General features: G+C 34.8%; 1 protein-coding gene and 1 non-coding gene across 2 annotated transcripts; one reads left to right on the forward strand and one right to left on the reverse strand.

The window, feature by feature from the left end:
- The first annotated feature begins 4,466 nt into the window (after positions 1-4,466).
- LOC112760899 (small nucleolar RNA R71) lies at positions 4,467-4,574 on the forward strand. The gene has a single exon (XR_003181315.1). It is a non-coding gene; the product is annotated as a small nucleolar RNA R71 (small nucleolar RNA).
- A 7,586-nt stretch (positions 4,575-12,160) lies between these two features.
- Positions 12,161-15,618, reverse strand: LOC112759189 (cytokinin riboside 5'-monophosphate phosphoribohydrolase LOG3). Its single transcript, XM_025808006.3, has 7 exons — positions 15,298-15,618; positions 14,386-14,483; positions 14,165-14,195; positions 13,606-13,705; positions 12,803-12,873; positions 12,581-12,724; positions 12,161-12,505 (listed from the first exon to the last, which is right to left on the reverse strand). The coding sequence occupies exons 1-7, from the start codon at positions 15,412-15,414 to the stop codon at positions 12,404-12,406; spliced, it is 663 nt and encodes a 220-aa protein (XP_025663791.1). The 5' UTR covers positions 15,415-15,618; the 3' UTR covers positions 12,161-12,403.
- Positions 15,619-15,928: the final 310 nt, after the last annotated feature.

The raw sequence follows: 15,928 nt of genomic DNA on the forward strand, positions 1-15,928 counted from the left end.
ACTAGCTACTAGGGTTTACATGAGTAAGTAATTGATGCATAAATCCACTTCTGGGGCTCACTTGGTGTGTGTTTGGGCTGAGCTTGAGTGTTGCACGTGTAGAGATCTTTCTTGGAGTTTGAACTCCAGCTTTTGTGCCAGTTTGGGCGTTCAACTCTGGTTTTGGCTCCTTTTCTGGCGCTGGACGTCAGATTTGGGTAGAAAGCTGGCGTTGAACGCCAGTTTACGTTGTCTATTCTTGGCCAAAGTATGGACTATTATACATTGCTGGAAAGCCCTGGATGTCGACTTTTCAACGCAATTGGAAGCGCGCCATTTCAAGTTCTGTAGCTCCAGAAAATCCACTTTGAGTGCAGGAAGGTCAGAATCCAACAGCATCAGCAGTCCTTCTTCAACCTCTGAATCTGATTTCTGCTCAAGTCCCTCAATTTCAGCCAGAAAATACCTGAAATCACAGAAAAACACACAAACTCATAGTAAAGTCCAGAAATGTGAATTTAACATAAAAACTAATGAAAACATCCCTAAAAGTAACTAGATCCTACTAAAAACATACTAAAAACAATGCCAAAAAGCGTATAAATTATCCGCTCATCACAACACCAAACTTAAATTGTTGCTTGTCCCCAAGCAACTGAAAATCAAATAGGATAAAAAGAAGAGAATATACTATAAATTCCAAACTATCAATGAAACATAGCTCCAATCAAATGAGCGGGACTTATAGCTTTTTGCCTCTTGAATAGTTTTGGCATCTCACTTTATCCATTGAGGTTCAGAATGATTGGCATCTATAGGAACTCAGAGTTCAGATAGTGTTATTGATTCTCCTAGTTTAGTATGATGATTCTTGAACACAGCTTCTTTATGAGTCTTGGCCGTGGCCCTAAGCACTTTGTTTTCCAGTATTACCACCGGATACATAAATGCCACAGACACATAATTGGGTGAACCTTTTCAGATTGTGACTCAGCTTTGCTAAAGTCCCCAATTAGAGGTGTCCAGGGTTCTTAAGCACACTCTTTTTTTTCTTTGGACCTTGACTTTAACCGCTCAGTCTCAAGTTTTCACTTGACACCTACACGCCACAAGCACATGGTTAGGGACAGCTTGGTTTAGCCGCTTAGACCAGGATTTTATTCCTTTAGGCTCTCCTATCCACTGATGCTCAAAGCCTTGGGATCCTTTTTATTACCCTTGCCTTTTGGTTTTAAGGGTTATTGGCTTTTTCTGCTTGCTTTTTCTTTTTCTCCTTTTTTTTCTATTTTTTTTGCCTATTTTTTTTTTCTGCAAGCTTTGTTCTTTGCTGCTTTTTCTTGCTTCAAGAATCATTTTTATGATTTTTCAGATTATCAAATAACATGTCTCCTAGTCATCATTCTTTCAAGAGCCAACATATTTAACATTCTTAAACAACAACTTCAAAAGACATATGCACTGTTCAAGCATACATTCAGAAAACAAGAAGCATTGTCACCACATCAATATAATTAAGCTAAGTTCAAGGATAAATTCGAAACTCATGTACTTCTTGTTCTTTTGAATTAAAACATTTTTCATTTAAGAGAGGTGATGGATTCATAGGACATTCATAACTTTAAGACATAGTTACTACTACTAATGATCATGTAATGAAGACACAAACACAGATAAGCACATAGCATAGAAAACGAAAAACAGAAGAATTAAGAACAAGGAATGAATCCACCTTAGTGATGGTGGTGTTTCCTTCTTGAGGAACCAATGATGTCCTTGAGCTCTTCTATGTCTCTTCCTTGTCTTTGTTGCTCCTCCTTCATTGCTTTTAGATCTTCTCTGATTTCATGAAGGATGATGGAGTGCTCTTGATGTTCCACCCTTAGTTGCTTCCAATAATTTTGTGGAAGAAAATGTATCCCCTGAGGTATCTCAGGGATCTCTTGATTTGCAGTCAAATGTTCTACCACTGAGCTATAGACCCTTGATGGAAGCTTTTTTCTTCCCTTTCCTCTTTCTAGAGGTTTCTCTGGCCTTAGGTGCCATCAATGGTTATGGAAAAAACAAAAAAGCTATGCTTTTACCACACCAAACTTAGAATGTTGCTCGCCCTCGAGTAAAAGAAGAAAGAATAGAAGAATAAGAAGAAGATATGGAGGAGATGGATGGGAGTGTGTATTCGGCCATATGGATGGGATTGGGTGGGAGAGAGATGTTGAATTTTGAAGGTGGTGGGTGTATGGATGTGAGTGGTAAATGGAAAACAGAAGGGATGATCATGAATGGAAAGAGAGATGATGAGGTAGGTGGGGATCCTGTGGGGTCCACGGATCCTAAGATGATCCTGTGGGGTCCACAGATCCTGAGGTGTCAAGGCATTTACATCCTTGCACTAATTTAGGCATGTAAAATGCCCTTGCACACAACTCTAGGCGTTCAGCGCCAGGTTGGTGCCCATTTTGGGCGTTCAACGCCCATTTGCTGCCATTTCTGGCGTTGAACGCCAGAACCATGCTTGTTCTGGGCGTTCAGCGCCAGGATGCTGCCCATTCTGGGCGTTCAACGCCAGAACCATGCTCTGTTCTGGCGCTGAACGCCAGACAGATGCTCCTCCAGGGTGTGATTTTTCTTCTGCTGTTTTTTATTCCGTTTTTAATTTTTTTATATTTATTTTGTGACTCCACATGATCATGAACCTATAAAGACATATAATTAAGAAAAATATAGTTAGATAAAGAATTGGGTTGCCTCCCAACAAGCGCTTCTTTAATGTCAATAGCTTGACAGTGGGCTCTCATGGAGCCTCACAGATGTGCAGAGCTTTGTTGAGACTCTCCAACACCAAACTTAGAGTTTGGATATGGGAGTTCAACACCAAACTTAGAGTTTGGTTGTGACCTCCCAACACCAAACTTAGAGTTTGACTGTGGGGGCTCTGGTTGACTCTGCTTTGAGAGAAGCTTTTTCTGCTTCCTCTCCATGGTTGCAGAGGGAGATCCTTGAGTTTTAAACACAAGGGAGTCCTTATTCCATTGAAGGACTATTTCACCTCTGTCAACATCAATCACAGCTCTTGCTGTGGCCAGGAAAGGTCTTCCTAGGATGATGGATTCATCCTCTTCCTTTCCAGTATCCAGGACTATGAAATCAGCAGGGATGTAAAGGCCTTCAACCTTTACTAACGCGTCCTCTACTTGTCCATAAGCCTGTTTTCTTGAACTGTCTGCCATCTCTAATGAGATTTTAGCAGCTTGCACCCCATAGATTCCCAGTTTCTCTATTACAGAGAGGGGCATGAGGTTTATTCCTGAACCAAGGTCACACAGAGCCTTAAAGATCATGGTGCCTATGGTACAAGGTATTATGAACTTTCCAAGATCCTGTCTCTTCTGAGGCAATGTCAGTTGATCCAGATCACTTAGTTCATTGATGAACAAGGGAGGTTCAACTTCCCAAGTATCAATGCCAAATAATTTGGCATTTAGCTTCATGATTGCACCAAGAAACTTGGCAGTTTGCTCTTCAGTAACATCCTCATTCTCTTCAGAAGAGGAGTACTCATCAGAGCTCATGAAGGGCATAAGGAGGTTCAATGGAATCTCTATGGTCTCTAGATGAGCCTCAGAGTCCTTTGGTTCCTCAGAGGGAAGCTCCTTATTGACCACTGGACGTCCCAGGAGGTCTTCCTCCTTGGGATTTGCGTTCTCCACTCCCCTTGTAGGTTCGGCCATGGTGCTTATGTCAATGGCCTTGCACTCTCCTTTTGGGTTCTCTTCTGTATTGCTTGGGAGAGTACTGGGAGGGATTTCAGTGATCCTTTTACTCAGCTGGCCCACTTGTGCTTCCAAATTTCTAATGGAAGACCTTGTTTCATTCATGAAGCTCACAGTGGCCTTGGATAGATCAGAGACTAGATTTGCTATATTAGAAGCATTTTGTTCAGAGTTCTCTGTCTGTTGCTGAGTGGATGATGGAAAAGGTTTATTATTATTAAACCTGTTTCTTCCACCATTATTAAAGCCTTGTTGAGGCTTTTGATCCTTCCATGAGAAATTTGGATGATTTCTCCATGATGAGTTATAGGTGTTTCCATAAGGTTCACCTAAGTAATTCACCTCTGCTATTGCAGGGTTCTCAGGATCATAAGCTTCTTCTTCATAAGAAGCCTCTTGAGTACTGTTGGATGCAGCTTGCATTCCATGCAGACTCTGAGAGATCATATTGACTTGCTGAGTCAATATTTTATTCTGAGCCAATATGGCATTCAGAGTATCAACTTCAAGAACTCCCTTCTTCATAGGCGTCCCATTACTCACAGGATTCCTTTCAGAAGTGTACATGAACTGGTTATTAGCAACCATGTCAATGAGTTCTTGAGCTTCTGCAGGCGTTTTCTTTAGGTGAATGGATCCACCTGCAGAAGTGTCCAGTGACATCTTTGATAGCTCAGATAAACCATCATAGAATATATCCAGGATGGTCCATTCTGAAAGCATGTCAGAAGGACACTTTTTGGTCAACTGTTTGTATCTTTCCCAAGCTTCATAGAGGGATTCACCTTCTTTCTGTCTGAAGGTTTGAACATCAGCTCTAAGCTTGCTCAGCTTTTAAGGAGGAAAGTACTTGGCTAAGAAAGCCGTGACCAGCTTATCCCAAGAGTTCAGGCTGTCTTTGGGTTGAGAATCCAACCATAATCTAGCTCTGTCTCTTACAGCAAAAGGGAAAAGCATGACCCTGTAGACTTCAGGATCTACTTCATTAGTCTTAATAGTATCACATATCTGCAAGAAGTCAGTTAAGAACTGAAAAGGATCTTCAGATGGAAGTCCATGAAACTTGCAGTTCTGCTGCATCAGAGAAACTAATTGAGGTTTCAGCTCAAAGTTGTTTGCTCCAATGGCAGGAATGGAGATGCTTCTTCCATGTAAATTGAAATTTGGTGCAGTAAAGTCACCAAGCATCTTCCTTACATTATTATTATTTTCGGCTGCCATCTCCTCTTCCTGTTCGAAAATTTCTGAAAGGTTATCTCTGGATTGTTGTATTTTAGCTTCTCTTAGTTTTCTTTTCAGAGTCCTTTCAGGTTCTGGATCTGCTTCCACAAGAATGTTCTTATCCTTGCTCCTGCTCATATGACAAAGAAGAGGGCACAGAAAAAATAATAATAATAATATGGATCCTTTATACCACAGTATAGGGATCTCTTTGTGAGTGGAAGAAAAGAGGGAGACAAAGAGTGTGATGTAAAGAAAGAAACACAACTGTGAGGATGGCAGAGATGTGAGATGAGATGTTAGTAGATGAATAAATAAATAGAATAAGATGGGAGAGGGAGAATTTTCGAAAAATATTTTTGAAAAAGAGTTAGTGATTTTCGAAAATGGTTTTTTTTTTTTTTTTTTGAAAAATGTTAGTATTTTTCGAAAATTTTTAAAATCAAAAAAATAAAGATAAGAACAATTAGTTAATTAAAAAGAAATTTTTGAAAAAGAGGGAAGATATTTTCGAAAATTAGAGAGAGAGTTAGTTAGGTAGTTTTGAAAAAGTTAAGAAACAAACAAAAAGTTAGTTAGTTAGTTGAAACAAATTTTGAAAAGATAAGAAGTTAGAAAGTTAGAAAAGATATTTTGAAATCAAATTTTTGAAAAAGATAAGATAAGAAGATATTTTGAAAAGATATGATAGAAATTAGTTTTTGAAAAAGATTTGATTTTTAAATTCACAATTAATGACTTGATTCACAAGAAATCACAAGATATGATTCTAGAACTTAAAGTTTGAATCTTTCTTAACAAGCAAGTAACAAACTTGAAATTTTTGAATCAAAACATTAATTGTTATTGTTATTTTCGAAAATTTGGTATAAAAATAAGAAAAAGATTTTTGAAAAATATTTTTGGAATTTTCGAAAATAACTAAGAATTTTGAAAAAGATTTGATTTTTGAAAAAGATAAGGTTTTCAAATTGAAAATTTGATTTGACTCATGAGAAACAATTAGATTTTAAAAATTTTTTGAAAAAGTCAATCCAAATTTTCGAATTTGATGAGAGAAAAAGGGAAAGATATTTTTTTGATTTTTTTGAATTTTTATGATGAGAGAGAAAAACAAGTAAAATAATGCAATGCATGAAATTTTTAGATCAAAACAATGAATGTATGCAAGAATGCTATGAATGTCAAGATGAACACCAAGAACACCGTGAATGTCAAGATGAACACCAAGAACATATTTTTGAAAAATTTTTAATGCAAGAAAAACATGCAAGACACCAAACTTAGAATTCTTTAATGCTTAGACACTAAGAATTCAATAATGCATATGAAAAACAATAAAAGACACAAAACAAAAAATCATCAAGATCAAACAAGAAGACTTACCAAGAACAACTTGAAGATCATGAAGAACACTATGAATGCATGAGAATTTTCGAAAAATGCAGGATGCACATGCAATTGACACCAAACTTATAACATGACTCAAGACTCAAACAAGAAACACAAAAAAATGTTTTTGATTTTTATGATTTTCTAATTTTTTTGGATTTTTTCGAAAATTATATGAAAAAGAAAAATAAGGATTCCAAAATTTTTAATATGAATTCCAGGAATCTTGCCATGTTAGTCTAAAGCTCCAATCTGAGGGTTAGACATGGCTTAACAGCCAGTCAAGCTTTAGCATGTAAGTTTTTTCATGTATAGAACAACTAAGTGTGTGAGAATTTCTTGTGATGATAAGTTGAAATCCTAGTCCAAAAGATTGGACATGGCTTACAGCCAACCAGGATTCAACAAATCATCATGAAACACTAGAATTCATTCTTAAAAATTTTGAAGAAAAATATATTTTTTGAAAACACAATTTTTTTTTTCGAAAACAAAGGGAAAATTTTTGAAAGATTTTTTTGAAAATTTTTTTTAAAAGAAAACAAAAAGAAAATTACCTAATCTAAGCAACAAGATGAACCGTCAGTTGTCCAAACTCGAACAATCCCCGGCAACGGCGCCAAAAACTTGGTGCACGAAATTGTGATGTCCAGGCTCAAACAATCCCTGGCAACGTGAGCAACTTGGTACGCGCAATCGTGATTACACTTTGATTATGTAAAATTCATGGCTCTTTCTTTCCCTGGCAATGGCGCTAAGAACATGGTGCCAATACCATGGTTCACAACTTCGATACAACTAACCAGCAAGTGCACTGGGTCGTCCAAGTAATACCTTACGTGAGTAAGGGTCGAATCCTACGGAGATTATCGGTATGAAGGAAGCTATGATCACCTTGCAAATCTCAGTTAGGCAGATATAAATTGATAATAGTGTTTTGGAATATTAATTAATAAAATAGGGATAGAAATACTTATGTAATTCATTGGCGAGAATTTCAGATAAGTGAATGGAGATGCTTTCGTCCCTCTGAACCTCTGCTTTCCTGCTATCTTCATCCAATCAGTCTTACTCCTTTCCATGGCTGGCTTTATGCTAGGGCATCACCGTTGTCAGTGGCTACATCCCCTCCTCTCAGTGAAAAATATGCTCACATGCTCTGTCACAGCACGGCTAATCATCTATCGGTTCTCGATCATGCTGGAATAGGATTCACCCTCCTTTTGCGTCTGTCACTAACGCCCAACAATCGCGAGTTTGAAGCTCGTCACAGTCATTCAATCATTGAATCCTACTCGGAATACCACAGACAAGGTTTAGACTTTTCGGATTCTCTTGAATGCCGCCATCATTCTAGCTTACGCCACGAAGATTCCGATTAAGAGATCTAAGAGATATTCATTCTAGCTTATTTCATGTAGAACGGAAGTGTTTGTCAGGCACGTGTTCATAGGGGAGAATGGTGATGAGCGTCACACATAATCATCACCTTCATCACGTTCTTGGGTGCGAATGGATATCTTAGAAGCGAAATAAGATGAATTGAATAGAAAACAGAAGTACTTTGCATTAATCTTTGAGGAACAGCAGAGCTACACACCTTAATCTATGGAGTGTAGAAACTCTACCGTGAAAATACATAAGTGAAAGGTCCAGGCATGGCCGAGATGACCAGCCCCTAAAACGTGATCACAGGATCAGAATACAATCCAGGATGGTCAAAAAGACGTCTAATACAATAGTAAAATGTCCTATTTATAATAAACTAGCTACTAGGGTTTACATGAGTAAGTAATTGATGCATAAATCCACTTCCGGGGCCCACTTGGTGTGTGTTTGGGCTGAGCTTGAGTGTTGCACGTGTAGAGATCTTTCTTGGAGTTTGAACGCCAGCTTTTGTGCCAATTTGGGCGTTCAACTCTGGTTTTGGCTCTTTTTCTGGCGCTGGACGCCAGATTTGGGTAAAAAGCTGGCGTTGAACGCCAGTTTACGTCATCTATTCTTGGCCAAAGTATGGACTATTATACATTGCTGGAAAGCCCTGGATGTCTACTTTCCAACTCAATTAGAAGCGCGCCATTTCGAGTTCTGTAGCTCCAGAAAATCCACTTTGAGTGCAGGGAGGTCAGAATCCAACAGCATCAACAGTCCTTCTTCAACCTCTGAATCTGATTTCTGCTCAAGTCCCTCAATTTCAGCCAGAAAATACCTGAAATCACAGAAAAACACACAAACTCATAGTAAATTAAAGTCCAGAAATGTGAATTTAACATAAAAACTAATGAAAACATCCCTAAAAGTAACTAGATCCTACTAAAAACATACTAAAAATAATGCCAAAAAGCGTATAAATTATCCGCTCATCAAAGGTTCATCCCTTTTTTTCACATGCTGAAACATGCAAATACCATTAGTTTGATAGTGATACTAAGGATCATTATTGTCGATCGTGAGCTGAAGAGTGAACTACCAATCTAATTTTTGTCTATTTTTTTGAATGATAATGCAACCACTCAAAATAAAACGATTCACTTCGATTCTTATTCTTTATCTCAATGATACAACGCGGATTTTATAAAAAAATTTTCCATCAACTCCGAATAAAAAATGCTGACATGTCATAGTAACTTTAGGTGTTGACACAGTTCACTGTTGATATAGATGTTTGTTGCATACGTAACCAATGTAAAATAGTCAGAAGCTTGGTTATCCTGATCCATGACCTCAAAAACCCATCCTCGTTTCCATGCGACGCGACTTTTCATCTTTATGTTCACACTTGGGGTTTTCATAAAATTCCTTCATTCACTCTTAAGAATTACTAGAAAATCCTAGGAAAAAATCTTCTTCACCTTGGAGATCATTGTTGACATTGGAGAACTGGAGGCTCGCTCTGACATTACTGCTAACGAGTGCGCTAACAACATTGTTATTGACAGAAATTGGACGGCACTTGGAGAAGTTCATTAACGATGGTTAAATTTGTCAGCGTTATAATATTGTATGGTTATTTTTAGTACTTTACTCGAAAAGTAAATAATGGAGAGGGAATTTAGGAGCCATGTTACCTAAAATATCATCGAAAGTTGCATTCTCATGAGGTTATAGTCTTAGACGTACATATTTTTCAAAATTAGCAATGCGTAATTCACAGTCAACACTATATTCTGTAGTTTTAGGCTAATATTGATAAATCTTTATTTTTTGGACAATAATCTGACTGAATTAAAATGATAAATAATTTTTTTTCATTCTTCACTCAGTTATTCCCTCTTTTCTTTAACTTTAAGTTAAAGATGAAGAGAGGTTAGTCTTAATTTATAGGTCATTAAGTACTAATAAGACTATCCTTTTTTATGTTTTTTTTTTTTTTTGTAAAAAATATCTCACAATATTATATATAATTTTTGTTTGTAGAATTAAAAACTAAAGACTTAGATTATATCTATTTTTATTTTCTAATATTCGTTGCAATCGAAGTGAGTTTACTCTCATATTTTAATTCAACATAAAAAAAATATTGATTTATTGTTTTTATACTGAGATCTAATTAATTTTCTTTTGTTATATGTAAGTAGTGCGGCATGGTTTTTACCTTTTTATGCTCTTCTATCATTACATGGTTTCTTTAATTCCTTCCTTTAAACAATCCAAACATTTTAATAATATTGAATGTTCCAAAGAGGGACAAAAAAGCTAACTTTAACTTTTTCTATATTTGTTTATATCACATTAACTTGATATAATATAAACTTCTCTTTACAAACTATAAGGGTATAAATAAAAAGAAGAAAATAGTTGAATTACACAAAATTTGAAGAAAAAGCAATGCAATTTAATTTTTCTTCCTTCCTATTCTAGAGCTAATTCAATAATGGGAAATTACGAAGGACTGATGATCTCATAAGTAGTCATGTTAAGTGTCATATCATACATGCAACCTTGATATATAGGAGCTCTTTCCTTTAATACCTTCCTATTTAATTTGCAATGTCATACATATATGTTTCATCTTTCAACATCAATTAAAAGTAATAAATACGTAGCATTAGGATAATTCATGACACAACAGAACAAGGCCAGTCACAAAATTAAAAGTTCCGGAGTCATCTCCAAGTCCCAATTGTACAAATCCAATAGTAATTGTAACACAGAACAGGGACCAAAGATTATTATTAGTTATTATCATCATACTGTTTTGTTTCTTGAATGCATGTGGCACATGATCAACACATGGCAATGTCAAATTGTCCCTACAAAAGAAGAACTTCACTTGCAATTGTCCGTGTCCAAAATGTGGCTCAAGAGTGCAATCCCCACATTTTTGCATTGTATCAACACACAAAATAGTAGGAGTGTACATGGATCGGGTGAAGTCGGATTTGTCTTAATTGGATCTATTTTTGAGATCTTTATCCGATCTTAGATATGGTGAAATCTTACAACTTTCAAGTCACACTAAAATTGAATTTAAATCGATAAAATTTAGACTTTGATAAACTTTATATCAAAAGATTATGATACATTTATTTAAAAAAATAAAAGAAAAAAACATACTTTTTACGAGAAGTTAATATTTATATACTTAAACTTGAATTTGTCCATAAATTTTAATTTTATGTTTTTTTGATCTATTTCTAATTTAAGAACTGTAATTAAAAATAAACAATAAATTTATAATTAATATCACATAATATTAGAATTAATTTAATGTATATACTTTTTTTAGTCCTTTTAGGATACACATAGGTCAGGTAAAGACGAATTCGTTTTGACTTGGACTCGACCCTAAATAATGACCGGGTCTATTTTTGAGACCTAAATCCGATCCTAGACCTGATAAAATCACACCAAATTAACTTCTAAATTATTCGGGTTCGGGCTTAGTCTTCGGACTGAACCAGGCCATGTAAAGCCCCTACAAAATAGAATTGGACCCAGTTAGGCGGTTACTACTTGCTACTACTATTAGTCTATTACCACTACTTATTGCTTGCTGCTTCAGTCAGTGTCTTATTTCTTGTCTTTATTTTCTCTCTCTTCCTCTCCGAGACTCTTTTGATACCCAAAAACTTGCACTAGCTAGATACTTCGAGACACGCCATGAACATAATTGGTCCCATTCTTAATTATTGTTGTTATCACTTAGCAACATTTTATTTAATTTTGGGACCATGTAGTCCTCTGTATACTGTGCAAGGCCCTCCACCTTGTCACATTTTCTTGTTCTACAATTATCTAATTAGTTTGGTCGTTTTGACTCTCACAAGTGCTGATAACTACTTCATCATTTAGGCTTTAGTTTTAGTCACTACATACGTCTCATGCATTATTCTACATAGTAAGATTGCATGTATAAATCTATACAAACATTCTAAAAAACTTTTAGCGATTCCTAACTTGAATCACACCATTATCAATCATGATAAGTGTATATTAAAATCAGCGACTAAAATTAATCAATAATATATGTAAAATACAATAATATTGTAATTGTGAAAAATTTATAAGATGAGAAATCCATTAATTTAACACTTTAAAATTTTGAATTAGATATAGTGTTATATTTTTTCATTTAATTTCTCTCTGAAATCACCCCAGTAATTAAAAGCTTTCCACAGTGGCCTAATAAAATATAAATAAATACACATTAAGAATAAATTAAAAAATATATATATATAATTATTAATTTTTAGTATGTAAATAATATTTCTTCATAACTATATAGTTTTCTAAGTGATTTGTGCATGATTAGTACTTTTTCGTAGGCATCAAAAGGAGCCAAGAGGCATGGAAAATGAGAATAACATTAATTAGTTGGCATTAGATAATAATAAAAATAATAATAATAAGTTGAGATGGAAATGGTTACTTACAACTCCAAATGGTGGTAATAAAAAGTAGTAGTAGTTTGACATATTTGAGGTGAATCGGAATAATTTACATAAAAGAAAAGAAAAAGGGTGATAGTTGAAAGCAGATTGTTCTTGTTGCAGCTCCGAAATTCTTGATGTTACGTGCAAGTGAAGCAAAGTCATGAGCTACCTTGAGATGTCATAATCTTGATGATGAGGGTAAGCAAGTTGCTGTTCCATCTGCCAGCTCAACTTAGAAGCAACACCTTCATGACATGGAACGTATTCCTGTTATCAAACTCAACTTCATTAATTAACATTACACAAATAAATGAACATGTAAATAGTTATTATAAGTCATACCTCCAATTTCTTGACCAACTCTTTTGCTGTTGGTGCTGACACAATTATGTGACGGGCATTTGGGCTAATGAACCCTTCTTCCACTGCTTTGTCAATGAATGAAAGCAGGGAATTGAAGTATCCATCAACATTCACTAACCCCACCTACATCCATTTTCAATTATTTGTTAATTTTAGTTATCCATTAATTAATATTGATAGATCGAGTAATTAATTAATTACCGGTTTGTCATGAATCCCAAGTTGTGCCCAGGTTATGACTTCAAGAAGCTCCTCTAGTGTTCCATAACCCCCTGCATGCCATGTAAAACTCCATCAATTCAATTGTTACTCTTAATATGTTTAACACAATATTTATATTTAACATATATAAGTAATTACTATTAACTAGGTTATTATCTTTTTCAGTTGTGTGTAAGAAATTAAAAAAGGGTTAAAAGCATCATTGAATGTCAGGTGCAGGTGCTAGTTAGAATCGTTATCTCGTGAAAGTTCTTCTGCTTTCATTTCCCATGAAATGAGGCAACTTTGGTACAATCACGTCATGCTTTCAATTTCAAGCCAAATTAAATGCTTATTCAACCTTGAACCGTAATAACAATAAGCACAGTTGCTCAGAGCCGCAGAATCAAGTTCTATAGTGGTATTGGTATGTGTGTGAAGGGAAAGTTCTTTTAGGGGTTCCCTTAACTTGAGATTAATTAAATTCATTCCTACCCCACTTGATTATGTATCCTAACAGCTTGACATTGTTTGATATAAAGTGAAAGGACTAGTCAACATTATCCAATATACTAATACTTTGTTCAATTTAATGCTTTGTCCATGATTAGGCATGTTAAACATTTTTAATTAAAATGTAACAAAAAGCTTCTGTCAGTATAAGGGATGCTAAAAAGTTTAGGATATTATTTTTCTCGTCAAACACTTAATATATAATAATAATAATAATAATAATTAGAAAAAGCTTAAAGCAATTCTAATTCTGTTTTATTCTAATACAACAAAAATATTTGGATTGTAACCTGGTAAGGCAATAAAGGCATCTGAATGCTTTGCCATCTCTGCTTTCCTTTGGTGCATATCTGCAACAGCTTTTACTTCTCCCACTGTTTCTCCAGTTAACTGCATTTGTAAGGGTATCAACACATTGATCAATTTAAATAAACTACCTCCGTTACAATAATAAAGGAAAAAAAAGGGCCATACAAAAAAAAACTCTAGCCCCACTACTCTATATATTTACAGTGTTTATGGAAATATTTCATTGTATATTCCTCGACAAAACTACAGAAGCATTTGTCTAAAAAGAAAGAAAACTTTTCTAACATCATCATACTCTAATGGTAATATTACCAAGTTTTGGAATTGATTATTGCATAGAAAAATTTTTAAGCGTTCTAATAATAATGGTGTTCTAATTATTTTAATTGTTGATTTTAGTTATATATATTTTATAATAAAGATCAATGACTAAAACTAATGGAACACTAATATTCTATATTTATTGTACAGAGTTAATACTAATTTATTTATTACTTAGGAAAAGGAAAATAAAAAAGAGAGGTATTCTTAGTGTCATACCTCTCGAGGCATTAGAGTCTTGGGAATAACTCTGCATAGGAGACAATAAGATGACAAAATAATAATTATTATTATTAGTGTTAACGGAGAAAGTGACCAACACAAAGAAAAAAGAAGGTGGTTTCACTCATTGCCTCTCCTTTCTTGTTCTTTCCTTTTACCCAACATTGTTGTGTGGGAAAAGAGAAAAAGAAAAAAGAGAGTTTGAGTTAGTTACTTACCCAATGACATGCCTACCACCATGATGAACAGCTTGTGAAACCAAACCCATTAGCCCAATGCTTCCACCTCCATACACCAGATCAATGTTCCTTGACACCTTCACACACCATCATTATTAACAACTATTTAATATTAATATTATCATTACATTAATAAGAGCAATTAACTTAATTTCACCATGGAAAGAGTACAAAGATGGTGACTACTATCATAGTCAATTAATGATGATGTTATAAAATATAAAAAGGAAATATATAATAAATGAATATATGTTAGTAAAGTACTTTGAATAATTTTCTTTACATTCTTTTACTATGATATAAAATTTAATTTTTTTTTTACTTTTTTATCAATCACTTTAACAATGAAAAAAAAAAAATATATATATATATAGTGCATATGTCCCTTCAATTATTATTGTTTGAACTTTGAAGGAGTAGAAACAAAAGGCCAGAAAGAAAAAAGAAAAGGGGGGAATGGTAATGATTCTTCAATGGTCACTCAGCAAATGGCACTTGTGCCTCCGTACAAGAGAGAGGCTCAACAGAAAAAGAAAACAAAGATGGAGACTTGTAAAGTTTCGGAGAGAGTTGACAAATAAATCAAAAGCTCTCAGAAACCGAAACGTAGCAACCAACAGATATTCTTGTACGAAAAGCAGAAAATATTTTTATTTTTTTAATAATTAAAATACCAAGTTGAAACCCAGAGAAATAAGATACAGAATTGCAACTAATATCAAAGCACATACTCACTCAACAGAAATGTGCTTTGACGTTGTTGTTTATGATGATGAAGTATTTAGAGCAAGCAAGAGACATGTGATAAGTGAAAAGTGAAATAAGTAACAAAAGGGTATTTTCGGAATGAAATTAATAACTAATAAGGTAGTTATAGTTAATTAGCTATACCAATTCGTTGGCAAGCTGAATAGCAGCATCTTGGTAGGTAGTTTTCTTGCCGGGGCTACTTCCGCAGAACACACAAATCCTTTTGAACTTTGAATGCCTTATCTCATTCCTCTCCATTATTTCTTCTTTTCTAACTATAACTTAGTTAGTTAGTTAGTTAGTGTGTAAGGGAGCACAACAAGAATCCAAATCCGAATCTGAATCTTAATCTCCCTCAAAATCGAATTCAACAAGGCAACACTCTCCCTCACTCAAGAGAGAGTCAAGAGTAGTAGTGTTATGGTATGGCTAAGGCTATGGATGTTGGTTGGGCAATAAGGCCTCCGAGTTTCGTTGCTTTATAGAAACCGCATTGCTCCTCGCACGTGACTCCCAATCCTTAGCACGAGCGGGCTACTATTCTTATTTCTTACTCAAATAAACAACTTCAAAAAGATAAACCAAACTTATGTACCTCTTAATCAACACTAGTTGATGACTTATTTATTTTGAGTAAAATTGTTGTACTCCTTTGTAAGTTTGTAGGAATAGATACAGATAAAAAAGTTTAAAGTTCTCCGCTTTAAATTATGTAGTTAAATTTACATTAAAATAAGTAGAAATATCTTAATTTCTTTCGTTTTAGCGTATT

The sequence above is a fragment of the Arachis hypogaea genome, chromosome 16, assembly GCF_003086295.3.
Source record: "Arachis hypogaea cultivar Tifrunner chromosome 16, arahy.Tifrunner.gnm2.J5K5, whole genome shotgun sequence".
NCBI classification, from domain to species: Eukaryota; Viridiplantae; Streptophyta; class Magnoliopsida; order Fabales; family Fabaceae; genus Arachis; species Arachis hypogaea.

Coding starts and splice junctions, on each gene's coding strand:
- LOC112759189 (XM_025808006.3), bottom strand. CDS start 15,414: ATGGAGAGGAATGAGATAAGGCATTCAAAGTTCAAAAGGATTTGTGTG. Junction 13,706..14,164: donor AGACTCTAATGCCTCGAGAG/GTATGACACTAA, acceptor TTACAAATGCAG/TTAACTGGAGAAACAGTGGG. Junction 12,874..13,605: donor TGCCTTTATTGCCTTACCAG/GTTACAATCCAA, acceptor CATGGCATGCAG/GGGGTTATGGAACACTAGAG.